This window comes from Orbicella faveolata, unplaced genomic scaffold (assembly GCF_042242905.1).
Source record: "Orbicella faveolata isolate gen_17 unplaced genomic scaffold, um_ofav_v1 contig_13, whole genome shotgun sequence".
NCBI classification, from domain to species: Eukaryota; Metazoa; Cnidaria; class Anthozoa; order Scleractinia; family Merulinidae; genus Orbicella; species Orbicella faveolata.
The window spans coordinates 6,094,571-6,122,229 of record NW_028301540.1 but is presented as its reverse complement, the minus strand read 5'-3'; the positions used below and the strand labels follow the sequence as shown (position 1 = coordinate 6,122,229).

Genomic DNA, 27,659 nt, shown 5'->3' with positions numbered 1-27,659 from the left:
TTTCTTAAATCTTATTCAAGAGCCTTGCATAAGCTATATAATCTCGGTGCGTTCTACAATGCTTGCCTTTTTTAGTTGTATTTATTTTCTCCACTGACAAACGACTGGCACTCGTATTTAACAAATCCATATAAGGAAGAATATTGTGGTTGTGGTGTTTGCATTTAAAATGAAAACCAACTTTGATGCTTTGGGCAATGTGACAGCCATGGCAACAAACAGTGATCGCCATCATCCAATTGCAAGAAATGGTTAAAAATTTGTTGGACCTTAGACGCCCCGGTTCAATTTCGATATTCAGTGCTAATCGGATTCGCATTTTTAGCAATTTAGCGATAAAGAGGACTTGCAGACAAGCGCGCGTCGTTCTCGAAAGTGAGCCATTGCGACCTTTGAGTGACGAAGTTGTGCGAGCTCGACTAAATCAACTTCTCGGAAAAGTAATGTTGGAAAAAACTTTTAGGAAGTCTCGCGGTTTCGTGACGCGCCGCAATTATCATGAAAAAATATTCTTAACAACACAGGCTTCCCAGCGTTATAATACAATAGTAGGAAACTAGATTGTTTGCCAATTTTTTTAATAAAGAAGTCCAACTGATTCTTTTTCCTTTCTTCTTTTCGGAAAGCCATATGCTTCAATTCACGTGCAGTATTTTTTTTTTTTTCAAAATGCGTGTGAAAAATAAGAAAAAGAAATGCAGTGGTAGTACAACGGAAGCAAAGATTTTGTTGCTGTGATTTTTTAGTGTTCCTGTTTACCACTGCATATAATGAAACGACAGCGAACTGTGCAACCGTCCATCAAACTTTGTAATCTCTCATTCGCATTGTTCAAGATGGCGTCGATGGCATCTCTCAACTGACTCAGCGAATCGAAAGGTAAGTATACACCTGAAACTGAAGCCTCTCGCGAATTTTCCTTTAATTAAAAACAAATTACACTAAGTAAAAATTCGATGTACCGCCAAGAGAGCTTTCACAAATCACGAAGGCAATTAAAACGTATGGCAAACAAAAGATTCAATAAGCAGAACAACGACTTTGCACGTGGGTTTTACATTTAGGTGCATCTTTTAGCCTTCCTCCGCTAAAAACAAGTTATAAGAATCACCAAATTAGGTGAAAACAGTGACGCGGATTTTTGTTGTTGTTTGTTTTTGGGATGGAGAGATATTTTGACATAAATTATTCTGTTAGAGGGCTGTTCTAGATGACTCTTATTTACACATAAAATGCGAAATTATTGATTGATCGACGTTTGCATCGCTGGTGTGGGGGCGTCCTGATAATGTTGTATGCTCCATAGTCTCTCATCTGTCAACGAACGGGTTTATGCGTATTCATTTTGCCGAATTTAACGTCAGACTTGCTATACGTCTTCCTAGGTTTATACGGCCATGCGAAATTTTGAATTGCTAGTTGTTCAGCGTAAACTGTTCTTTAAATTAACGTAGTTCACAGAGGGCACATTTTAACAGCATATTTTGTTTTAATAATGTGACCAAATATGACAAAATTAGTTTGTTAGAACAAGCCATAACCAAATGGCTAGATTACAGATAAAATCATTCCCATAAAATGCTTTGTATCTCGTTGCGCTCTCTTTCGTGAAACTGGGTTGGTTGTGAAAGTGAAAAACCGAGAAAAGAGGTACCTTAACAAACCCTGCTCGCCGGCTAATCAGAAGATACCGTAAAATATATGACTGTAAGGGAACTTTCCCCATGACAGCCATGCAGTTTGGCACAAGCTACTTTCACTCTAAAAGGTGTACTTGCCAGAGCTTCTTGAAGATGTACACAAAGCCTTTTAAACTTGGAACACCCAAGAGAGGATAGCAGATAACAAGGTCTAAATTGGGTCGGTCGGGCAAGAAACGAAACATCTTACAGAGATGGCCTAAGGTAAAATCGAAGAACAATTCAGTTATTTTTGGCTTTCTCTTTAACCGTTTGATAGAAGAAAAATTAAAATAGCTGAAAAAATTACTTAGTGTTTTTTATAGTCATCAGCCGTATCATTAGCTTTCTCTCTAACACTTTTATAATCCCATTGTAATTTTATCTCGATCAAGAATTTTCTAAAATCGTAAATTTACGTAACGATGTTAAAATGCTGCGGGACTTAAATACGGGAAAGAAATGCAGTGATGCAGTGATTATGAAGATCAGCTGCAGATTAGATAACCATCAGTTGGTGTTTAAACTAGACATCTGACTTAAAACAAGCCAAACCTTTAGCAAATACAGTGTCAGCCTTCTCAATTACCCAAAATTGTTTTGGTATTTTCTATTTATTGTCTTCAGCGTGCACTCCTAATAACAATCCGTAAGAGTCAGCTGTCCCGTCAAGGTCCCGCCGGCTCTCTTAAAGAGAGACGAGCGGCTGTTAGGGCGAAAATGTCCATATTAGAAGTGCAATTTGAATTTTGTTTCACTTACACTATAGACCCTTTTCATAAATGGCTATCAGTTTAAAATTATTTTGCATGCATTTAAATTAGCCTCACTAACCTCGTTTGAGAGTAAGAATTCCTTTGAATTATCAACTGAAAAACGACGTTTGTAAGGCTAGTTTAATACTTACAAGAGAATCTATAGGTGGCAGTGATTAATGAAATGGGTATACAGGCTGCAAAACAGTTTTTCTCTCGTCATATTATTTTCTCAAAATCTCTATGGTACGCGGTTGGCGCGCGAGGACGGAGCAAGGCAACGAATTGCCGAGAAGCTCCCACCCGTCCCGCCGGCTAAGAGAGACGGGCGGCTTTGAAGACGAGAATGTCCATATTAGCAGCGCAATTTTGTGTAATTTAGTTCTACTTACTCTATAGGCTACAAAATAGTTTCTTTCTCATCCTATTTTTCTCTCGATATGTCTATGCGTTGCGAGCGATGACAGGCGTAGCGTAGTGTAGCCGGTGGGATTTCGCGCTCGAGGACTTTCGGAAACAAAACAGAGAGCCGTGAGGAAACTTGACTACTCAGCATTCTCCTCTCGACTTTGCCTCTTTCGTTTGAGACTCTGCTTTCGGGAAACAAATCACACGCGCACGAAATCGCGCCGGCCACGCAGACTACAGGAAACTAAATCGTTATTGGTATGTGCCTGTGTTGGAGTTATGCCTTTAGGCATGGTATTTTCAGGGTTCGTTATCGGAATTTTCACGAGCTTCTGGTGGACATTACAACCGGGTAACATTAGAAGTGACCCCATCAGGCAAAACAAGTCTTGTTCCCCAGTCCAGCGGGGTCTCCCATATGAAAAGGTCGGGGATGCTAGTGGTCCGGTCTCGAGAGATCGGAGGAATTCGAGCCTAAACACGGAAATGAGAGTGTTTTCTTAATTGTTATCTCTTACAGTGTACCATAAAAGATATTGACAGCTAAAAATAGTGACGTTTTGTCTTGAACATCCTAGGTGAGACCAAAATCCTAGATTTACAACCCAAAGCGAGACGACGACCTTTTCATATGCATGGGAGTCTCCCCACCCCCCGAGTACCACTGTCCATAGAATAAAGAAACTCTTGGTACGTGAGTTTGCCGCGCACACACACATTGATGAAATAAACACAGGTAGGCGGAAAGTTGAGGTTACATCGTAACCGTCAGGTGGAAGGATGGCAGCTGATCATAACAAGGGGTCCAACTATTTACAGATCCTGCTAATCTCGCTACCAAAAACCATTTACTTATTGATTTTTCTTGTTACCCTTCTTTTCACCAGTGTCTGTTTGTCCACGTGCGAGCATGTTAGTGTCCAGGGCGTCTGTCTTTTTAGATGGTCTGGGTGTCTGCCGGTCCAGTGTCTCTTTAAGTGAGATTTCCGCAGCTTCTGAGATGATTTCGTTAAGCCTTGAATATTGTATGGCGCATCGTTTGTCAGGATTATAAAAGTCTTGTATCTTCCTGTAGGTTTTCTTTGCAAGCGAATGGTTATCTGCAGCGGCGCAAACTTCGCACATCCAAGGATAATTATTTGACATGTTCAGCTTAGGTCTTAAACAACCGCCAACTTTGTAATACTTCTTCCATTCAAAATATCGATTATATTCGTTATCATTTTGATCAAGAAACAACAAATACTCTACCAGCTTTTTAATAGACGGAAAATCCATCACGTTTATATAGGAACCTGGTATAGCGAGAGCTTTATAGTCTGCTCCCCCCATAACTACAGGAACTAAACCAAGTTCAAGGGGGGTGCACCAGTATTTCTCAGTGATATAGTCTTCGCAGTTCATGTTTTCGAAAGCTAGAAAAAATTTGTAGTTTTGCAAAAGAGATCTGCAGTCTGGAGTTGCATAAGCTTTATCTTTAATGCACGTCTCCTTCAAACTTGGTTGATGAAAATATATTGCACTCTTGCCGTATACATCTATTGGTATGTGTTTCCTAAGTTGACGTACATACAGAACTCGAAGTTTTCTTTCATTGACAATTTGTCCGTGACCACTACAAGTCCATACTGCAAGCTTACTCTTGCCTTTCGCATGATTTATACTGCTGCTCAGCGGGGTAAATTCACTGTGGTTTAAAGGCAAGTAAAAGCCATATGGATGGTAGATGTCCGAATCTCGCATATAATTCATTGTCCAATTGAAAACGTTGTCCAGATCACGACGATTCTTGTGAGGGGCGATGTATGACGTCACGATTGGGTTTTCGAGCGTGAAATAAACCCAGATTTGATCTTGCGGTCTTCTTTGTTGGAGATCAAACATTTCTTTTCGAGAAGGCATGTTATACGAATGAAAAATCACGACCTTGCTATTCGTGAAGTCTCGCTTGTCATAACTTAGCTTGCAGTTGGTTTCCCGGCATTTCTGGCCTTTAAATTGAGTGAAGTCTTGAGAATTTTTCAGCCCTGGCCACGGCAAACGACCATTAAAACTGGTGTAAATCAATACCATTTGAGGCTCGTTTCGTGGCAATGTTGTCTGTCTCAGAACAGTGATTTCAAAATTATTTTGGTACATTGATTCATTGTAAATGAACCAAACAAGCACAACGGCGGTGAAGAATAACAGCCACAAAAAATGTTTCTTCATCCGATTCATCGCAAACTCTCGAAGCTCTAACTGCAAAACAAAAGCTCTGGCCGTGAAGTATTTGTAGTGAAAACTTATAAATGACAATTACAACTGTTTGTGGGTCATGCATAATATATAGATTTATAACAAAGCCTTAGTGAAGCGCGCGTTCTGACTGGCTAATACGCACGATCCATTTACGCTGACGCCAGTTTGTTTATTTGTACTTTTTCACGGCAATTTTTTCATCGATGTCAGCGGACGGTTGCCACTTTTCAAAACATAATTCCTATTTTTTTTCCCTAAAATATGAAAAAATCTAATAATTCTTCCAGCGATGAGGAAGATAATTCTACCAAATTTCGAGCTCAAGTTTTTTGCCGGGCCTCTAGCTAAGAGATTTGTAAATTAAGCATGCAACAGCTGAATCAGCTGGTTGAACAAAGAGACTCGGAGAAGAACAAAAAACATGAAACGGGTCTGTATCAACCTTTCGAGGTTAGCAATGCACAGCGACAATTTTAGAGAGAATTTTTCAACGATTTGCGAACGACAATAAAATTCCGCACAATCTTTCATTGTATAACATTTTTGGCGTCAAAAGACATTCACATGCGTGCAAAACTTGAACATGAGAGATTTACAAATTTCTCTTACATACGCAATAACAAGCGAATATTGACGTTAAAAGCCGACGTTTCGGCGTCATCGTGACACCATTCTCAAGGCAAAGTGAACAAATAATGCGATATCGATGATTTGATTTCTATAGTCTCTACAAATTAACATAATAACAAAAGGATCACAAATTCTTCAAGTGAATACCTTATCGCATTATTTGTTCACTTTGCCTTGAGAATGGTGTCACGATGACGCCGAAACGTCGGCTTTTAACGTTAATATTCGCTTGTTGATGCTTTAAGAAATCGTTATACGCAATAACGTTAAAGATGATAGTTTTTTGTATTTATTTATTTTTTTTACAGAAAGCATTTTTATTATGATTGCACACGAAAAGCAGTACTTACAAAACGAGGTTTACAAAACAGAACCTACTAACGAAAGAAAGTTAAAATAAAATATCTGTGAGACTACTTACAAAACAAGATTACAGTACATACAATACAATAGAATACGAAGCAACTAACAGGGGATTCATTATTAATGTTTTCAGCATGCAGGAGGGCAAACCTTTTTAAAGTGAACTTAAGAAAACCTTTCCTCTAGATGGTCAAACAGGCGGGCAAAATCACCTCACAGCCGGTAAGTTTGCCCAGTGCCAGGCCCCTCATGAAACACCTGCTGTATTGCTAACCAGCGACAATACGAAGCAACTAACTAAACCAGCAACTAAGCTAACGACGCAATTAATAAAGACAGAATATAATACCAACTAGCGATACTAGAACCCGGCAAGAATTAACCAAACGAAGTAATAGCGAAAAAAGTAGAAGCTCAAAAACGTATTTGCAATCTAGATTTATGTCTTTCGTTTTCGAGACGATATTTCAACGACACTAAGATGGCTTCCCAAATATACCCTTCTCTTCTCGATGCAGATTTAGCAATAATTAATTACTCAGAGGTTCAAGCCAAGATGACGGTGAACCCACAAATTATTTCTTCTTCGGATAGGATGATTAGATTTGGATTTTTTCTGTTCCACCAAAGGGCAAATTGATTCCAAAAAGTTTGCACGAAGGGACAGATTTAAAAAAAAATATTTTAAGGTTTGTGTTTCACGAAAACAAAGGTGACAATTCTGTTGTTGAGCGAATGAGTCCCTGAAAAGGGTGACGTTGGGGGGCCAAAATGTAGTGTCTAATGTTCATAGTGACTTTGAACAGAATTCTGTGGGTAGTTTGTATTGGTTATGCATCAAAGTTTGCTTGTTTCATTCTCCTCTCAGCTGTAGGTGTCTCGAATTTTAGTTCAACGAACACCTGACTAGCAGAGTTGTAAGACAGTTTATTCAGTGCTAATGTGTTGCCATTGGTGTTTAGAGGGTTCATTATTATTTCACCTTTGCTTTTCAATTGATTCACCCATTATCGAGGAATAACGTGGCAAAAGCCATAGTGTAAGATAGCTCGGCCATTCAGATTGCAGCAGCTGTATTAGAACTCTACTAGTACAGAACTAGCGTTACGTTTGGGTGAGAGACTGTTGATATTTGAGTCACCTTTAGTATTATTATGTGCTTCTGGTCTATGAACACAAGCTATTGAAGACCTCGTAGTACAGTGAAATTGAAACCTCGATCACTTTTAAGAATTTTAATCATAGATTAGAACTCTGTAATCGACTTTAAAACGCTTTGGCAAAGGATGATGGTTGCTACAAAAAAACGATAGCTGTTTTAAGAGCAACGCTATTCACACGAGATTTCCATGCTGTTTCGACATTGCATTTGTTGCTTCAAGACCCCGTCCATACGTTTTCCTCAATCTGACAGTTTTTTCTACCCCCTCAACTGACCTGAATTTGGCAACCTGCTAAGGTATCTATTACTTGTTTTCATTAAAGATTTAAATTCCATCGGATTGGTTTGCACGTGTTTTCCATGCCACTCACTCTCATTGGCTGAAAGGCACTTGAATGGGTTCGGATAAAGACTGGTGGCTCTCCAAATATAAACAGGTGGATTGCATCTCGACAAAAACAAATTGGCCTCGAGGTAAACAGCCTTAGACTGCAAGATGGCGGGGTATACTCATAGAGATAACCAGGAGAGCGAAACTTGGCAAACCGAAAAAAGAACCATCGCTGAACGCAGTCGACACATGTTTAATAATGAGCTTATGAGCGATGTTCATTTTCTCGTTGGGAGGTCGGAAAAATTGAGAATTCCGGCGCATAAATACGTGATGGCTATCAGCAGCCCCGTGTTCTACGCGATGTTCTACGGCAAAATGGCCGAGCGAGAAAATGAGATAAAAATTGGAGACTGCGAAGCGAATAGTTTTCTTGAACTCTTAAGGTACATTTACTATGACGAGGCAAAAATCGATCCGTTGAACGTTTTTGGTGTTCTGTACTTGGCGAAGAAGTACATCCTCCCGTTTTTGGCTGAGAAGTGCGTGTATTTTCTCGAAGAGAACATTGACCATCAAAATGCTTTCACGTTGCTCGCTCAGGCGCGCTACTTTTGCGAGCCAAAACTGGAAGAAAAGTGCTGGGAAATAATTGACAGAGAAACCTCTCGGGTTCTCTCCTCCGAAGCCTTCACAGAAATAGACCACGAGACATTACTTGCTGTTCTAACACGTGATACCCTCACGGTGCTTGAGGCAGAGCTGTTCAAAGCTATAAAGCGCTGGGCCGAAGCGGAATGCAATCGGAGAATTCTCCCACCAACACCGGAGAACAAACGTAGCGTGCTTTCGAGTGCGCTGAATTTCATAAGGTTTCCTGTCATGACCCTGAAGGAGTTTTCGGAGGACGCTGCGCAGTCAGGGATTCTCACGTCAGAGGAAACGATAAATATATTTCTATACTTCGGCTCTAAAGATGATTCCAAAGTGAACAGCTTTCTAACCCACCCCCGCCCGGGTGCGCATAGAGTGTACCGCTGCACGAGGTTTCCCAGTTACGGGCAGGATTGGATGTGTGAGGGAACAAACGTCGACAGCATTAAATTCACAGTTGATCGAGATATTACTGTGCTTGGGGTGGGACTTTACGGTATAAGCAACAAGGAAGACACTACAAGATCGTTTAGTGTGGACGTGGAACTTCTAGATTCCCATAACGATGTCATGTGTACCTACGAAGGAACGTTCTTTGCCGATGTGAACAAGCGAGTACACGATATACTGTTTGACGAGCCCGTGATCGTAAGGGGTCATCGGCCCTACATCATACGGGTCCTGCTCAAGGGTCCATCCACTCTGGGGGGTACTGACGGGATGAGGGATGTGATCACGGAGGGCATCAGATTTAGGTTTGATGTGGATGAAGCCAGTTTTAATGGAACAACAACAGCTGACGGACAAATTCCAGATATTGTCTTCAAAATCTAGATGGCGGATTGTTCAATGAGACATCGCAACAGAGCATGAAGGGTTAAAGAATCAACCCCCAATATTGACCTTATTCTTCAGGTATCACTCGAGTTATTTTTAGATCACTCTAGAAAAAAAATGTAAGAGAGATTACTTCTGGAATAAGCCTAAATAGGGGATTAATTTTCTACCCTTCGTCCTCTCTTGGGCATTCGCAAAAGCGGGAGCCCATTACACGGAGCCTCCATCTCCTATACCAACCCTCTGAGTCAACCCTTTCCCGTATCTTTCTTTTTACAAACAGTAATGTTCTTGTGGTAGTTTTCACACGACCCTTTTTTTAACAGCCAATGATACCCGAGGAGCTGACATTATTTTATGTCACAACAATGACTGGGATCCGCTTTGGCCGCTGTTTTGCTTTTTTTACTTACAGAAACAAGATATTGCGTGGGAAACAAAGAGACCCTTGCGCTAATTACAGTTCTAAAAGTAGAATGATAGGGGAAGGGGTTGACTCCAGGTTATAGTACGTATGGAGGCTCCGGGTGATGGGCTCCTGGCAAAAGTTAATGTTTTTCCATCGATTTTTTCTCTTCACGCTTTGTTCCCATTTAGGAACATCCCATACCGTCACTGATAGACTAAAAGCGTTACTCGAGTCTTCGAGGATGTTTTCTCTCGACAAATTTCTTAAATGCCAAAATTGCTATCTTTAGACTCCTACATATGTATGTATGTTTCAATTAAAAATAGTGTTTAATTGCAAATAGTGAAAGATAGGACAAAAAAGATATCAATAAACGTTTTTTTTTTCCGGAAAGGCCATCTCATCTGGCCACACAATTGTGATATGAAAGCTCTTTTTATGTGTATTCAAGGCTACTCCATTCTTCCTAAGTCAAATCGAAACGGTGATCGCTTACAAGTACAACTTTCGGTGCTTCGACATAAAAATGAGGCGTTGTTCGAGTCATTTTGGTTTTGCATTACATGCAGTGGTAGCCTCGCTAGACAAGACTGCGGACTGTGACTGCGAGCTTAGCAGCTATATCGCTCACCATCTTTGTGGAGTTGTTCCAAACCCTAAGTGCAGCGATGAAAACAGAAGAGATTACGTTTAGAAACATCTTTTAATTTGTCGTGGTAAGCCTCTATGTTTTTAGTAGGAAAATCCCATCCCACGTTGCTGCGAGGTTGACTGCGAGGTATTGGGTACCAAATTTCCGCCATTCGTCACTATTCCCCCTCTGTTTGCCACTATTCGCCACTATTCTCGACTGCTCGCCACTATTCGCACTATTTGTACTGTTCGCCTTTAGGGACTATTCGCCATTCGCTATTCGCTACTATTCGCTGTTCCGGTTTTCCAGACACCCGTCTCTTGTACTCTTTACTATTTTAGTAATGAGAACGGGAAGACTGTGGATAAGTCAGAGGGCCGTTTACTAGTACGTTAAAAAACTTCGTTCCCAGCGCTTCTCCCAACCTCTAAGGGAAAAGCCCCTGTGAACGAGGTTGGAAAAAGCGAAAAAAGAAGACCATATTTAGGAGTTTTGAGGGCGTTGTGATTTGCTTTGTCGCTAATTTCAGTTGTCAGCTAAACCGGCTAGAATTTGCAACATGTCTGATTCATCCCGAGTGTCTCGACAGCTTACAATCTGTCTAAAATCAAACGCGGTTAACGAACTTTAGTTAAAAACATAATTAAAACCAATTAAAAGAACGCTCATCTTCCCAGGTGTGAAAAGAGGGACTGAGATAGGCAAAGTAGAACAACCCTACTGCATCACATATTTTTTGTTTTCCTTGTTTCTCTGCATTGGCTATCTCGTGTAGTGTAATTTTATCAACTTGAAATCCTCTCCCCTCCCCTAAAGCACAGGAACAAGCTAGGGCATCTTGGTGCTTACTTTTCCTTCGGATCTTATGGAGTAAACATCTAGAAGATAATATTGACCACAAGCTAGTTCTTCATTACACAGTGATCCAGCCAGTTAACACCGCGAGACAGGTAAATACGAGATGCAGTATTTCTTAATTTGTTTACATAATATGCTGTGAGGCAGCTCCAACCTGAAACAAACTTTGTACAACAGTACGGTGTGCTCTAATTAACTTGATTGAATTTTCTTTCGGACGAGTTTACCGCTATAAAAAGTAGCTGGTATGTCTTAAATCTCGTGCGTTGAATTTTTTAGTCTGCGCGCATACGTGCACTATTTCCTTTCACGCTGAAAAAGCCACTTTTTCCGCGAGGAAGGAACTGTAATAGACGTGTGTGCGGAGGATAAAAATTTGTTTGATTGTGGAGGTGTCAAAACTTACAGGTATTGTGGACAATGACGACACGCGTGATTTCACACAGCAGTCTACTCTTGTGCTGGCGCGAGTGTCCAAAATAACTTCATAACAGAACAGCGTCTCGTGGAACTCCCCTTTCACAGTTTGCCTCTGAATCGGATGGACTTTTGACGTTCTTCGATGTCGAGTTACGTGGTTTTACGGTTATGTTCGTTCGATGGGTGGTTTTTGGACTTGTCGTGTTGCCCCTAGTTGGCGCGCTACACTCGCCCAAGCTTGAACAGAAAATGTCGACGATGTTGTCGTTTGATTTACGTCGAAAGACCAAGCATCACCGACAGAGGAACTCTAGCACCACTATGACTCCAACACCCGCGCCAAAAACAGACGGCGATCAAGAGGAGATGGAATTCACTCTGCGGGTTTGTTTATTTAACGAAGTTGCGCGTACACATAAACGTCAAACCTAAACAAACTTTATACAGGTGTCAATGTTGCCGTACTCTTATATATGCCTGGAAAATCTTATTTGTACGTCTTCACAAGGAGTTTTAATTCTGTTTTGTCTCATATACACAGAGTACATCATATGCTTATGTTATTGAATTGGATTTGGGAACGCCTCCACAACGGGTAACGTACTATTTGTTCACCAAGAAGATTGATCAACTTAAAATTTCACCAAGTATTGTCCTTGCATTGTCAGTGGACAGGTAGTGGCAATAAATTAAACCATCAAGCAATTTAAAACTGCTATTGAAACGATATGTGCTCCAACAAGAGTGGTTTATAAACCACAAAGCCAACTTTATATCACTGATGTCTTTTAAAATAATGTTTAACTACAGATCGTTGACAGGTTGATATAATGTTGACCGTTTGAGTCCGTATCTTGAAGTATACGTTTGAAGTTTGGCTAGATTTGTTATATATATGTTGCGTACCTGGGACGGCAAGGAACGGCTCTGCCACAGTGCCTTTCTCTACCTCGTTGTGTAAAAATGGGTGGTGCATGTAGTTGAGTCTACCTGTCAAAGATGCTGGGAGGGAGTGGGGGTAGGGGGCGTGGTACAAATGATGGCCTAATGTTTGAGTGGCGATTTAAATTAAATTTCTTCTCATTTTTTCTGCTTTAAAATATTTTGAATTTGTTTTCTCTACAGTTGGAATTTTTAATTGATACCGGTTCTTCGAACATGGCTATTGCAGGTGTGAACTTAACGTTTGGTTGTATGTGTTCAGTTATAACTAGACTGCTCCTATATCTAATAAACTCCAAGCTATGACGGGGTTTACATAAACAAATTCTTAACAGGTTCTCGCTTCAATTTTTGCCGTTGAGTAATGCTTTTTTGAGCCGCCTCCCTACTGAAATTAGCATAGGAAGCACAGAAAGTGACTCTATTAAAATAAAATCTGAGTGAATCTGAAAATTAGGTCATTTCACGGCGGGTAAATTATCCGGAACAAAAACTTGCAAGTTTTGTTCTGTCACTGCTGAAGCCGAAGTGTTTGACTAAATAACTTGCAATCACAATCAACTCACCTCTGTTTTTTTCGTTTTGTCCATTCTCTGAAGGTCCAAAGTGTCAGGATGAAATGGATCACAAGTGTGAGATAGAAACGTATTATTATCCTGAAAAGTCAAGTACATCCGTAGACCAACATATACCAGTGAGTGTAATTGGTTGCGTTATATAGCTGGTGTGTTTATGTAACGCTTTCGAGTGGTATACCATGGAATCTCGCACGAGTCACTTGCATTTTCTCGGTATAAACACGATTTTTTTTTTTTATTATACACCACGTCATAGAAAATAAAGTGGTTAACACAATCCGTGTACGCACAATGGGAAGGCTGGGGATAATACCGTCGAGTATACAACGGCTTTTCTGTTTGGCTGTATTTTCTTGAGCATGGTATAATTAGAGATAACTTCCAGTGACTTTTAAACTCTTATTTTGGAGAACGCGTAGGACGGCGGCTGCATTTTTCGAATTTTCATTTAATTTGAAATTAAACGCTGGCGTTACATATTTAGCTTGAACAAGTTCTGAGACCAATAGGCGCACTGAAAAGATCTAGACAATTGCGAAATTCGAAGGTAAAAGGTAAATTCATTTTTGACTAGGCGTTGTGCTCGAGGTCGCCATCTCTCTATTTGCTGGCACGACGGATGTAAAACATCCCATGTGTGAATATATTTCCTTGTTCACTACTCCGATCCGTTGAACAACTTGTATTTTTCTGTAACACAGATAGAAACAGAATATGGTAAAGGGGCGTGGTCGGGAGACATTTATCGGGATGTCGTAGCGTTTCCAGGTGATGGTAAGTTGAGAGCTGTATACTTTGTGATCATGAAATAAAAACCGTATTTTTTTTTATAGTCAGATTTAGTTGGGGAGCAGAGTGTATGAGTAAACCGTGTGCACATTCAATTGTTTAATTTGCGTTTTCAGGTCCAAGAACGACAGCAGAGTTTGCAGTTATAAGTCACGAAAAAGATTTCTTCCTCAGTAAGTTCCTGATGAAACTGTTCGATTTCTAGCTGTCAGTTTCCGTAATAAAAACCGTTATCTGCGTTCTATAGTGGAACCCCACCTTACGGCCAACCCGTTAACACGACCACCTCGTTATTACGGCCACTTTATTCCGGCCCGAATAAAAGCTCAGTCAGTCATTTTCTTATTTAAAGAATCCTTTAATACGGCCACCCCGTTAATACGGCCAGATTTTTGTGGCCCGTTGGTGAACGGATTAACGGGGTTCCACTGTATTTTTTTTCTATCGGGTGCTAGTTTGGTTCTGACTGTCATGGTTGATATTTAATTGCAGGGAATTCTATAAATGAGGGTATTCTTGGTCTTGCGTATAAGACTTTGGCGACGGATGACGTGCAGGTAGTAATTGTTAAGTAAACAAGTTAATTTGATACCAGTTTACTGTCAAGCGTTTTCACAGAGAGGTATGAAGACGGCCCGCTGGTTAAAAGGATAGAAACTGCTCAGGCGTAGAGGTTTTTCTCTCTTCTTCGCGACTCAAAATTGTCTCGGTTGTAAGTTCATGAGAAAAGACAGAACCAACAAATAAACTGGTGTCTTATACTAAAGCAGATCCAAGGTCAGACCCAATCCACGTCAGGCAGTGAAAAAATATCCGTGCGTTGTCACTACTTACGACCACTTCCAGCTAGTTTAATTGTTTTAGGATTTTCGTAAGAAGGTGAAAGAAACCGACCGAAATAGGTCAGCACAATCGGCTTTCATTTGAAATTATTATTTTTTTTTTTATGGCCAGGGCTAGGCGCCCCAAGGTGCAGGTGTATTGAAAACAATTACTGTAAAAAGCCCGCCAAATGAGCGCAATGTTTTGATTCTCTAGGTTGAGTTTTAAACGTAATTGTGTTCTTGCAGCCACTTTACGATCAGCTGGTCCAAGACAATAAAGTTCCAAATGTTTTCACTCTTGGACTGTGTAATGGAATGGTAAGTGAAAGAAATGAATCCCTGTTCAAACTATATTTAGATAATTTTTTTTTATTTCAGTAATTTAATCATTTTTATAGTTTTCCATAGTTTTTTTCAAATGCTGATACATTTACATTCACATGAAGTTGATTACCGTATGTATTAAACTAGCTTCTTATTGGTTAAGTTGAAAATATGTTTTGTTACATGTAGTAATAAGGTAATGTCCTGTTTTCCACGTTTACAATTTCAAATGGAAACCTTGCTTGGTCACTTATTTCTCCGGTTAGCCCTGCCGACCACGCTAATCCGTCACGAAAACGGAGTTTTTCGAAAACGCTCTTTAAACCTGAGGAATTTGAAAACACCGACTCTGGGTTTTCTTGTGGACTGAAAACATTTTAAAAACGGAGCTTTTCAAAAACGCGGAAGTTACGGTAATCATGTGATTTCCCTCCTCAAGTTTTTCTCAAGCAAAATCCAAAATGACCGCTGACTGTTGCATTTTCAAATTTCTCCGGCGTAATATGGACGGAAAACATTTGACGCGTTGTCAGAGTGAAAACACCGTTTTCAAATTTCTCCGAAGTAGTGTGGACGCGACCTTAACGTTCTCATATTTATTAACATCGACCTTTTTTGCCACTGAAGGGGAAAATCTGGCTGGATGCTCCGGAACCCTCAGCGTATCGCGGACCCATCCACTACACGAGCATAAACCAAGAGACTTGGTACAGTGTTACCATGACAGGCATTGTGAGTGAGTCTAGTGTTGTGTTTGGGATCTTAACGTTTACTGAAAAGCGCGGGAAAGTGAGTTGCACCGAGCCGCAGTTATCGCTAATGCTGTTGCTAAGTAACAGATGAATTGTACGAGGATTTGACCGCCCCCCCCCCCCCGAAAAAAAAAAAACGATGCTCAGCACTATTGTAGTTAAAAATGGAGGAGTAGCCAGGATTACAAATCATCTTGAGTAAAAACGTTCCTTGGTTAAGAATTTTAAAATGCGAGCTTTCGGCTCTTGGGTGTAACACCGTATACAACGGCTTTTGTGTTTAGCTGTGTATTCTTAGGCATGGTACAATCAGAGATAACTTCCAGTGACTATTTAACTCGTATTTTGGAGAACGCATAGGACGGCGGATAATTTTTCGCATTTTCATTTAATTTGGAATTAAACGCTGGCGTTACATATTTCTGAGACCATTAGGCGCACTAAACAGATCTAGACAATTACGAAATTTGAAGGTAAAAATATAAATTGATTTTTGAATTTATAATTAAAAGCGCTCTTATTTCCGTTTTAGACTCGATTTTCGAGTCTGGCCTACCAGCGCGGGCTCCTTTCCTGAACAGCGGCTGGTAATCGAGTCTGTTCAGTTTTAAGGGGTATCTTTTTGGGGTCAAATAAAGCTTGAGCTACGCCCAGATTGGTCTCTTTAACGTTAGAGGTTTAATTTGAATTTTCCGACGAGCATCCGCGACCTTTTCATATGGGATTAACCCCCGGGTTCGATCGTTATGCATGATATTCTCGACAATCGTCCTACAGTTTCCCCCGTGACCTTTTTTTTCTTTTTTACGTTTCAGGATGTTGCAGGCAACAGTCTGGGTTTATTGCCGCCCAGTTTTCCCGCCGCCATTGTTGACAGTGGTAAGTGTCGTTGCAGCAATCGTTTTTCGAAAAATTTCGTAGAAACAGTCCGAGAATTTCCGATTAAAGTCAAACACGCCCGAACACGCCAAACGTTTTCACGCGAGATAGCAACATAAGCATATGTCGTGTTGCCTGGCAACATCTGCTGAAATACCGCTGGCTCAATCCATTTTAAAGACAGGAGGTTCAGTGAAGTTCTTATATCATCTGCTAAATGTTAAAACCCTTTGACCTCTTTCATGACAATTTTTTTTTTCCATAGGCACAACAGACATATTATTGCAGCCCGAAATTTACGCTGCAGTCATAGCACAACTCAAAGAGGTAAATCGAAGTTAGAATTTTCTGAAGAGTTTTTAAACTGTTTCATATCTCTCTGATTTTCTCATGGTTATCATGACTAGCGGTATTACTCGTGGGCGCGTACGCACGACGACAGAGTCGTGCAACATGGCGGCCATACTCCAGCTAATAGGTTTACAGAGACATGCGGTCATTTGAAACCTGTCAAAACAAGGTATCCGCTGACCAAAATTACGTGACCATATCTGGGGTTACATGCTCACAACTGATTTTTTTGAGTTTCTGATCCCAGAGAAGCAAATCCTCTTTTTCCTTTTTCCTTTATGGTTATTGCAATCAGGAGCTCCGCTTTTAGGCTTGGCTATATCTACATATTACACCTGGGAGAAAAGAGGTACTTTGAGAGTAAAGTGTCTCGCCCATGCAAGAACACAACATAATGTCCCCGGCCCGGGCCACTCAATCCGGAGTCGAGTGTACTAACCATGAGACCACCGCTTCCCTCACAGCACGTTGTGTGAATTCAACGTCCTTTTTTTTTTATCTTACTAGCGTGGCCCGCCCGTTGATGAACGATTTTGGAAGAGTTACTGTGTCGATACAGATCCCTATCAATGGCCTTACATTACTATCTACCTAAAAGACATGAGTGAGTTTTGAAGCGTTCTTTTTGATTCTGAAACGACAGAATGAACTGTTCGAACTTGAATTGTTGTTAATAACGGCTCTCAGTTTTTCCCTAATCTCTTCCATCCTTGTTATTTTTCTTTTTTGCAAAAATTCCGGCTGTAAATAGAAAATAATGATTCAATTAAGGAAGAGGTAATTAATGTAATCGAGGTTGTTATTACGTTTGCACTGTAAATGTTTATATGAAGGTTTAATACACAAAAACTTTAAAAAACACGATTAATTGAGGATGGCATCTCCTGTGATTGTCACTTCCCTTTTTTAACGATTGAATGCGGAAGTAATAAACCTCGCAATAATTAATCTTCATTACCAACCTCCACTCAACACATTTGATGTAGACGAAGTATGTAGGTAATTTTACTGCTTGTCGCATGATGATGATAATGTTATGATGACAATGATATATGCCTTATGGTCAGTTTATTTTATTTTTATCTAGTTGGAGGTTCGTTTGGATTGACTGTTCTTGGGAAACACTATGTTAGAAAACAAGAGTGAGTAAACATGGAATAATATTAATAAAGAACTATTGTAGTCAGCCAATCGAAAGCTTTTCTGTTGAAAGGTTAAACTAAATAGTCCAGAGAAAACACTTCCACAGTTTTAAATAACCTTTAAATAACAAATTTTCACAACTCGTACTTCTGTCAGAGAAATAATTTTTAGAGTCAATGAAATTGAACGCGGTCAGTCAGTCAGTCAGTCAGTCAGTCAATCAGTCAGTCGTTCAGTCAGTCAGCCGCCAGTCAGTCAGTTGATCAGTCAGCCAGCCAGTCAACCAGTCAGCCGGTCAACCGGTCAGCCGGTCAGCCGGTAGGCCGGTCAGCCGGTCAGCCGGTCAGTCGGTCGGCCGGTCAGTTAAACAGCCAGTCTGTCTGTTAGTCAGTTAGTCAGTCAGTCAGTCAGTCAGTCCGTCAGTCAGTAAGTCAGTCAATTAGTCAGTCTGTCTGTCATTCAGTCAGTCAGTCAGTCAGTTAGTCAGTTAATCGGTCAGTCAGTCAGTCTCTTCAATCATCATTGAGCGCGATCATAGGAGACTGAAACAACTTCAAACTTTATAATGTAAATATTTTGCTTAAGATAATAAAGTTCCTCTAACGGCATTCTCTATCTTTGTCGTCTTGACCAAGCCAGCGCTACAGGCCTGAGACCAGCTAGGGTTGTCTGGTTGAACTAAAATTGCTCATCAGCCTGGAGGTTTAATAAACAGTCGCACTGATAAAAGACAACCAGACTTCTGCGATCATTAGTTTTGGAACAGATTTTGAATATTGAATATTGCCTTTGTTTCCCTTTCACCAGTGAATTTTACTGTCTAAGTATTGGTGTTAAACGCTCTGGAGCAGTTTTGGGCGAGGTCGTCATGGAGGGAAATGTAGTAGTGTTTGATCGAGCCAATCAGCGGATCGGATTTGCACCGAGCAATATGTCACACCCGGATGTTGGACCATGCGGTAAGAAATCACCGAGAGGGACTCGTAAAGGCTTCTTTGAAGCTTGCGTGTTAGAGTTTGTTAAATACTATCCCATGATGTGTTATGATATAAACAAGCTTTGAAAAAGGAAATAAAATAAAACCAAAGAATCGACAAGATATCCTGGAACGGAAGAGTAACAATATATTTTATGCTGTACATTCGATTCTCTGCACATACCCATACCCATACCCTCCACATACCCATCCATACCACCCTTTAACTTAAATTAGTTCTCGCGTTTGGTTCTCTTCCCCTCTTAATGCAAATGTCATTTTCATGTTTCAGGCAATCCTATCCGTGTAAATAATACAGTTAAAGGTAACTTTTATTTTCCAAGATTGTACCGACATTAATTTTAGTAGTTTCTTCCCTGCATTTGCGTTTTCTAAAGTGTTGAACGCTTCAAACCGAGCTGATTCTATATTTTTATCGTACCATTCGAGACCATTTTAACAAATTGGCATCCTCTTCTTATTACTAATCCCTTACTTATCGAGTCACTGGGGATTATTGGCACCAAGTCGTGGCAGTACGGCGCGAGCAAGCTTGGCTAGTAAAAAGTTTATTATATGGCACTCGAATTTGAGTTTACCGCCTTTTGAAAACAAAAAATACACGGCTTATGCCCGTCTCCATGGAAACGGTCCGTATGGCAAAACCCCGACCTAGAAAAACCAATCAAAGCGCTCGCATTTACCTCAAAACCTCTTCTACTAACCGAGTTCGAGGTCGCGTGCTGTAACTTACGGATCGAGTTTTTTCCCTTTACATTTATGGCACCGGCCCGAAGAACGCAGGCCATGGATCAAAGGGGAAAAACGAGGGTCCGTAACTTACAGTACGGACCGAGAAGACCAGGTTAGAGAGACATTTATCATATCTCTACTGCTAGACAAACCATATCTCAAGTCATTCACACGCAACGGCTTAAAATCGCCGACGTACGTCAACGGCCAAACGAGCCCATTTGAAATTATTGCTAAGTCGTTAACACGTACCGTGTGGTCAAAATTTTAAGAAAACAGAGATATCTTACGCTGTTATTTGCCATAATGAAAACCTGACGATAGATCACCGGACATTTTGACAGCAAATTCAAATTTTAGCAGATCGTACAATATAGAATAAGGCACGCTAAATTGGCCAATCACAGCGTGTGTAATAACGGAGACTGACATAATAAAGTCATTGTATAAAAAGAGCTATAACTTTTATTTTCCTGTTGCAGGGCGTCTTCATAAATATTGCCGTGCTCCCGACATGCCTCAGGAGACGTGCTTCATGGGCTGCAAGTCCTGCATCAAATATGGAGGCGTATGGTGTCCTAGTGGTCACGTGGTTGTGTGGATAAATGGCGTCAGGTGAATGACGCGACCTTGCTTGATACGTAATATGACGTATATAGATCCTTAATTAGCTTGTACTGTAAGCTAGGTAATGGACGAGGACCTGTGATTCTCGCTAAAGCACGGGCATTCTAATTCCTTGTTATACTTGTTATTGCAGATCTGTTCTTAGCACTAAAAGAGGCTTCTGCTGGCCAGGTAAAATTTACTTTACATATTTAACGAAGTAATGCAAAACTAAGGCCGTGTCTACCCTACGGCGTAGGAATTTGAAAACGGAGGTTTCACTCCGAAAACGCATCAAATGTTTTCCGTCCACACTACGCTGAAGAAATTTGAACACGCAACAATCACCGGTCATTTTGGATTTGTGTTTGAGTAAAACTCGGGGAGGGAAATATCATGATTATCTGAACCTCATCGATTTCGAAAAGCTTCGTTTTAATTCAAAATGTTTTCTGTCCACACTAAAACGCGAAGCCTGCATTTCAAATTCCAGCAGTTTGAACAGCGTTTTGGAAAAAGCTCCGTTTTCGTGACGAATTAGTGTAGACGAAAGACCTAATCGGAGAAAGAAAGTTTCGTTTTCAAGTCCTCCGGCGTAGTTGTGGACGGGGCCTAAGGATCCCGAAAGCAATAAATTTCGACATTCAAGTGTTAGCCTTTCTAAAGTTGTTCCATGAAACTTATCTCGTACTGATCCGTATTCTCTTGCACTATAGGAGGCCTGTTCACTTTAGACGATACCAAAGTTCAGACCTTTCTCACAGGACATGGTAGCGCTGAATTCCAGGCTTATTGTGACTCGTTTGTTCCAATGTACAAGCAGTGTTCAGGTACGTGAAATTACAGCACTGTCGTAGAAAAGGTATTCTTGCGCCCTTCAAGTGAATCTTGTGGGTCTCACATTTGGGTTTGAAGCACAAACCGATTTAAAGTTCGCACCATTTTGCATGGCACAATAAACAGGGCCTCGTAAAGCCATTGCTTAATGGTTTTAATAATAATAATAATAATAATAATAATAATAATAATAAACGAATCTTTAGACAGGATTAACCCATCAGTACTATAAAGTGCTGTTATCAAAGGGGTCCTGTAAGATTTAAAAATTTAAAAATTTAACAAAGGTAAAAAGTTAAAAAGGCAAAACTACGTACATTGGAAAACATATAAAAACTCACGATTAAAAGTTACAAGTAAAAATGTTCGTCGTTTTTACTTGTAATTTCGTTTTTCTTCAGAAGCATATCACATAGAAGGTGATATGCTTCTGTTTTCATGCATTCAGTTGAATGGTCACTCCGCGCTAGGGTGTCATCCACAGGCTTTGAAACTTCCAAACAGTACCACATGAAAAGTACTGCGCAAAAGGCTTTCATCTGAATGGTCGCTCACTTGTTTCGTTTTACGTATGATGAACCAAGCATCTTCTGTGATTTTGCTTATTCGTTGCTTTGTTTCACTTTCTTTTCTGTTTTTGTCTATTTCAGTGGAGGGTATTTGGATCTTAGTTCTGAGTGGCTCGATATTTTTTACCCTTTGTTCACTGTTCTTGTTCGTGAGCTGTCGAAGGAGCACGAAACCTAAATCGATTGGAGATCGCCAGAATCCGAGCGACAACGACGAGTCTCCGCCGTTTCATGGGAACAAAGCTCTTTCCCGTTGATAACAAGACACAAGAAACCTCAATGACATGCTTATCATATAATGCGTAATTACGTACATTTGCCTTCTGTGAAAAATTACACGTTAGATTGCGTCCAGACATTATTGTTTTACAGTTTTAACTATGCCCGGAAACTATAAAACAATCACGATACCTACACCTATGCGATAGGTGACGTCATAGGTGAGAAGCCATGCTACCTAGCAACGCTGCTGATCAAGAAAGTAAGATTGACGGCTCAAATCTTTTGATGGGGGGGGGGGGGGGATGGCTTTGAAAGTCGCGCGAGTGATGATATATTCTTTATACGCTTAATTCAACTTTTTTATAAGACACTTTAATACCAGAATTATCACCATCAAAAACGTTAGGCAAAGGCATAATATTTTTCAACAATTCTCTCCTTTTGCTCAGAAATATTCAAATCAAATAAGAATTTTTTTACGAATTTTTATGAATCTTAATTAGTTAGTATCAGGAAATCTCTTTTATTATAATTAGTTTTGATATACGGTAGTTCATTATAAACCCATTGTATTTCTAATTAGTTTTATGAGCTAGAGTAGATTTACTTTACCTCGCGTTTTGAGAGAAATTCACGTTATTACTCTCTTGTCTTGTTACTTGTTTCTGCAATCGTGCATGGCGAGACTTAAAATCTTAAATCATGGCATGTACGAGTGTGATCTCAAGATTATTGCAGCTCGTAAATGTAAATTATTGAGTCATTTGCAGTCGGCAGGAAGAGTTGATTGACACATAAATAAATATATCTGTCTGTCCACATTGCTTCAACTGTGTTTTCAACAGACCTCATAGGCAGTCACATTGTGTTTAATATTTTCACAATATGCGAATCATATCTAGCCGTACATTCCACGAAGTAAACATAATAATTTGTGTGTAAATAACACCTACTGCTACTGCTATCTGAAAAACAATTTTAGTGTATTTTCGTAAACGGTTTCAGCGAGTGAATGCACATCTTCTCCTCGGCTTCCTGCGACAACTTCTAGCACTTGACTGCAAAAATAAAATAAAGTAAACGAAAAAATTGTAGAGAGGAAAAGAAATCGAAGAAACATGAGTTCTCATGAAATTGAGCCAAGTCAGGAGTCCAAAATACATTCATTTGAAAATAAATGGAATTGCATGGAAGAGAGAGTTCTTGAAATTTGAAGAGAATTTAAATCTCATTCCGATCTCAGTGTCAAGCAACACTACGGCTTCGGAAGAGACCGTGACACCGACAGCGTCAGACACAGACACGTGACACAAACAGGAACTGGACTAAAATCTTCCTGGTTACCTCCTCGTCACACCTCTCGGTCACGTTCGAGACTGGGAAGCCTGTGGTACTTACATGATGTTTGCAGGCTCATTGCGTCCCTTCACACAAAGTCCAGCTTCCCACTTCTCTTTTTTTCTGCTTTCAAACTTTGTCTTTACGTGCTTAAAGCCGGCGTGAGTTGGACGAATGTCACACCAAGGTGCATCTAGATGGTTTGCAAGAGAGAAAAGAAATGAACAAAAGTGTAACTCTTGCACGATGAAAAAAGTTAAAAGAGGTACCACTCTGATAGGCTAGGACCCAAGCGCTTTCTTCCGATTTTTTCATTACTCGATAACTTCAGAAAGCTGCCGTCATAGGTGACTCGACAATAGGACGTCGCCAAAGAGAAATACAGTAAGAACCCGCAAGTAAGAACCTACATTTTTGAAGTCTGGCAAAATAGATTTTTGTATTTTGGGGTACTTGCTGGCAATTTAGGCTAAGTAGGTACTTAATTTCTATGAAAGAGACATAGTTGTTGATTATCACTGAGAAAAAATAAATAAACGTCGGACTGGTCCTTGAATATACAGTATTTATTCACAACTGTATTATCTATTTTCTCGCAATATAAATTTTAAATCTCAAAGTTACACTCCTTGAGTAAAATGTGTTCAAAATTGAAGTGTAACCAACGTATAAGAACCTGCTTGATCTTGCTTGGCTAAACAGGTTCTTATATTTTTGGGTATTAAAATGGCAAATTTCAGCCAGCAGGTTCTTAAGCCACTAGGTTCTTACAAGCGGGTTTCTACGGTAATCTAGGAGCCTAGGTTGCCATTGTCATAAATTCTTTCAAAAACATCTAAGTATCGGCTGTAGGAAACATGAAAACAGTTCCAATTTAGGGTCAAGACGTAAGAAATCACGCGCGCGCTCCAGTTGCGTTGAAAACAAAACAATCTTTTGTTTAAAAAATAATTCACCTGTTTCGAGCAGTAACTTCTCGGAAGGAATTGTTTTCATGACTTCAATGTTGTCTTCAGTTTTCAACGAGCTACAACGACAAGTAGAAAATAATAATCGTTTGTTAATCCACTACCTCACAACATTTTCTACAAATTTAATTTTTAGCGTTATTGATATTTCGTAACACACTCACCACCCTGTAATGCCGATATATAAACCCTGATCCAGATAGTCAGACGCCTCTTCCTTCGTGCCAGTGAAGCAGTGAGCCTAAAAACGAAATGCAAAGTTAAGGAGCTGTATCACAATATGTTTAGACATTAAGTAAAACACAGCTCTCAAATTTGCCAGCACCAATCTCACCGCCAACCACAATAAGGGTCTCATACGGTTATAAAAAAAAAAGAAACACGTAAAAGCAAGTTTAAATAACAAACAACGATAATTTGGCTTCAAAGTTGTAAAAAAAAGCGTGCGAGTACACAAGATAAAATACATATTAACTATTAATTACGGAAGTTTTTAAGGCTACCTCGTTGAAACAAACTATGATGGAAAAAACAAATTACAGTCGAACCTCTCCAAAACGGCCACCTTGGGGACAGAGGAGAGTGGCCGTTGTAAAGAGGTGGCCGTTATGGGGAGGTAGGAGTGTAACATGACACCTGCTTTTTCGGAGGTGCAACATTTTGCCTTATTTAAACAAAAATAACTGTACGTAACGCAATCAAATTGTATCAATAAAACAGAAACTAAACAGAAACAGGGACCAGCGAAGCGTTGTACGTATCAAGTTTGGCGACCTTTTCCAATACAAAATGGGGCTTTGTATACACCATTCGTCAGTAACTGTTAACTGGGCGGTGTGAAGAGGTTATTTTGGTAGCGGGACGCGTTGCCGTTGTGGAGAGGTGGCCTTTGTAGAGAAGTTAAAATAAGAGTGAATGCATGGACTGTCCGCCGGGATAAAAAAAGTCGCCGTTGTAGAGAGGTGGCCGTTAGTGGAGGTTCGACTGTAGTGGACACTTGACCCGTTATATGATGCAAGAAACAAAATGACACCACTTACCACACCACCAACAAACCTATCCCTGTTTCTTCTGATGATATCTGAAAGAAACACGCTGAAAAATGATACATTTGGTAAAGAGCAGTTCGTGAGTGGCAGAGAGATGGAAGGTTTTTGTTCCTTCTAAATGCTTGACCGATAATAACATAAATTGGTTTGAAAGCTGAAGTAAACGCGTCCACATGTCGCAGAAATGAAAGAACGGTCTCGATTCTTAGTTTAATAGGACTCTGACCGGGCAACAGAAAGGCGTCCAAAAGACCGAGGCAGAAATATGGGAGAAAACGTTAAGTTCACACTTTGCTTATTAAACTGAAAAGGAATTAAAGAAGAGAGCGACAGAGACTAAATTTGGAGACAAGTTGCTCTATTTAACAAGTAGACTCCATGTTGCCGTGCGTCTCTTCTGTAATACGATCAAAGATGACATCTAAATGTGTTAAAAACAAAAATGTTACACACGCCGTTATATTGTGACGTCATCTGCGATCCATTGCTGAACAGACGCACGGCAACATGAAATCTTCTTGTTTCATAAAAAAATAAACAAAAGTTGCCAATGACGTCATCTACCCGTCTGTCTTCCAATAGATCATAAGTAATAACCAATCAAAATGCGAGAATAATTCGACATGTTACATAAAGTAACCGTGAATTTAAGATCCCATCCACGCTAAATCGTTTACAACAACGCGTTTTTTTCGCCTCTCGTCCACACTGATTCGTAGACATCGTACCACTGAACTCTATCGTATCAGTAAGGACGCGGAAAAATCAGCGGAGCGTTTTCTAAGGCAATGTAAGTTACAAGCTATAGTCACGTCGGCATATTACATGCAAGATATTTTCCCTCGGTTTCTTGTGACTGATATATGCCTGTTCACCTACCAATGAAATCCTGATGTGCACTTCTTGAATGTAGAAACATTGGTAGCTTGGTTTCTTCAGCTAATTGAAACTGTTTCTCAAAATACCTACAAACACAGAAACAACCCTTAAAATTCTGATACAGACCTCAGAACTTTTCTTTTCGGAACTTTTCATGATAACTCAGCAATCATCAATAACTTATTTTCTGTGGAGGTGCGGTGGCCTCATGCTTAGTGAGCTCGACTCCAGATCGAGCGGTCCAGGTTTGAGCTCTGGCCGGGGACATTTCGTTGTGTTCTTGGGCAAGACAGTTTACTCTCACAGTGCCTCTCTCCACCCAGGTGTTCAAATGGGTACCGGCGAATTTAATGCTGGGGGTAACCCTGTGATGGAGTAGCATCCCATCCAGGGGTGAGTAGAAATATTCCTAGTCGCTTCATGCTACAGAAACCAGGATAAGTTCCGGCCTGATGGGCCACTTGGACTGCATGCGGACTTTAGCTTTTTTTTCTTTCAAAATTTTCTAGACTGGGCCGGAATAACTTGCATTGTTAGGTACTTCAAATAACAATCACTTATTAATAAATTCTGGTATCACCATATTAGCTTTTTGAGACTAAGAAAAATTTTTCCCTGCTATTCTCATTGCCTCCCCTCGAACCTTCTGTAGGAGAATGTTGAATTTTTGTGGTAGCCTAAAGCATTCAAGGATTTCTTACTAAAATGCAAGGACCACTGGTACAGGGGCGGATCCAGGATTTTTCTTAGCCGGGGTGCACCACAAAGGAATGTGGTAACTGGCTGGTGAGGTAACAAATTTTAAAAGAAAATACGAAGAAGGCTTCGTCTCAGGGGGAGGGGTGTGCACCCCCTGCACCCCTAGATCTGCCCCTGTGATAAAACCTAGCTATCTTCTTCAAGTTCAGGGACTTTTCAAAGATGTAACTTTTCAAAGATGTAACTTTTCAAGACGTGTGTAAGCCATGAAAAAGAACATTCATTTTTTTTTTGGCTCCTTTAAATTCTTTAAATACCATTTGTATACTATTTTAAAATTGTTTGGCTTACTTCAACTGAACCTCTTTTGGACAAAAATGGGTCCGGTCATAATCTAAAAAAAAAAAAAAATAGTCAAGCATACAGATTGTTTCAGGAACAAATAGTGATGTTATTAAGTTCACCAAGTAGATCGACATGAGCAATCTAAGGTAACCGCATTATAGCTATGATATCTTATGCACATCATAATGTTACGTGCACTTAGGTTCATAGGTACTCAATGCGTGCAGATGGGGAATACATACAGAGGGGCTTATTGTTCAGCTGCAGCTTTTTCCACACTTAACAGGTCTGCGATACCAATTAAATGAAAGTGGATGTTGTTAGTTTTCTAATAATATAATCTTGTCAACAGCCACTTGCCAATCTACCAATACCATTATGGAGAAATAAAGATCACTGCTTTTACTTTTGTAAATTACAATGCTACTACAATACACTACATTTTGAGAAACTGA

The 27,659-nt window shown here is 40.1% G+C and overlaps 3 protein-coding genes and 1 pseudogene across 4 annotated transcripts in view; 2 read left to right on the top strand and 2 right to left on the bottom strand.

Annotated features, from left to right (window-relative positions):
• Nucleotides 1-20: 20 nt before the first annotated feature.
• On the top strand, nt 21-9,862 carry LOC110051861 (BTB/POZ domain-containing protein 6 pseudogene; annotated as a pseudogene). Its single transcript, XR_016205889.1, has 3 exons — nt 21-879; nt 6,210-6,298; nt 7,562-9,862. The product of XR_016205889.1 is annotated as a BTB/POZ domain-containing protein 6 pseudogene (transcript).
• LOC110052136 (3-galactosyl-N-acetylglucosaminide 4-alpha-L-fucosyltransferase FUT3-like) lies at nt 2,275-5,112 on the bottom strand. Its single transcript, XM_020758266.2, has one exon. It carries the CDS (start codon nt 5,060-5,062, stop codon nt 3,695-3,697), a length of 1,368 nt encoding a protein of 455 aa, XP_020613925.1. The 5' UTR covers nt 5,063-5,112; the 3' UTR covers nt 2,275-3,694.
• Nucleotides 9,863-9,985: 123 nt separating the features above from the next.
• LOC110052099 (beta-secretase 2-like) lies at nt 9,986-22,745 on the top strand. Its single transcript, XM_089284280.1, has 19 exons — nt 9,986-11,765; nt 11,923-11,976; nt 12,507-12,552; nt 12,923-13,017; nt 13,603-13,675; nt 13,807-13,863; nt 14,183-14,247; nt 14,761-14,832; nt 15,466-15,570; nt 16,406-16,469; nt 16,735-16,796; nt 17,328-17,424; nt 17,908-17,962; nt 18,771-18,922; nt 19,232-19,264; nt 20,175-20,307; nt 20,453-20,490; nt 21,015-21,128; nt 21,786-22,745. Exons 1-19 carry the CDS (start codon nt 11,550-11,552, stop codon nt 21,959-21,961), a joined length of 1,707 nt encoding a protein of 568 aa, XP_089140406.1. The 5' UTR covers nt 9,986-11,549; the 3' UTR covers nt 21,962-22,745.
• LOC110051792 (deoxyribonuclease TATDN1-like) overlaps nt 22,277-27,659 on the bottom strand; it is an 8,755-nt gene continuing 3,372 nt past the window's right edge. Inside the window, exons 7-13 of the mRNA XM_089284283.1 lie at nt 27,211-27,253; nt 26,161-26,246; nt 25,273-25,313; nt 24,397-24,473; nt 24,221-24,291; nt 23,325-23,457; nt 22,277-22,984 (exon numbers count right to left, since the gene is read on the bottom strand). Coding sequence (XP_089140409.1) covers nt 22,888-22,984; nt 23,325-23,457; nt 24,221-24,291; nt 24,397-24,473; nt 25,273-25,313; nt 26,161-26,246; nt 27,211-27,253 — 548 coding nt within the window. The 3' untranslated portion in view covers nt 22,277-22,887. The remainder of the gene's footprint in view (nt 22,985-23,324; nt 23,458-24,220; nt 24,292-24,396; nt 24,474-25,272; nt 25,314-26,160; nt 26,247-27,210; nt 27,254-27,659) is intronic.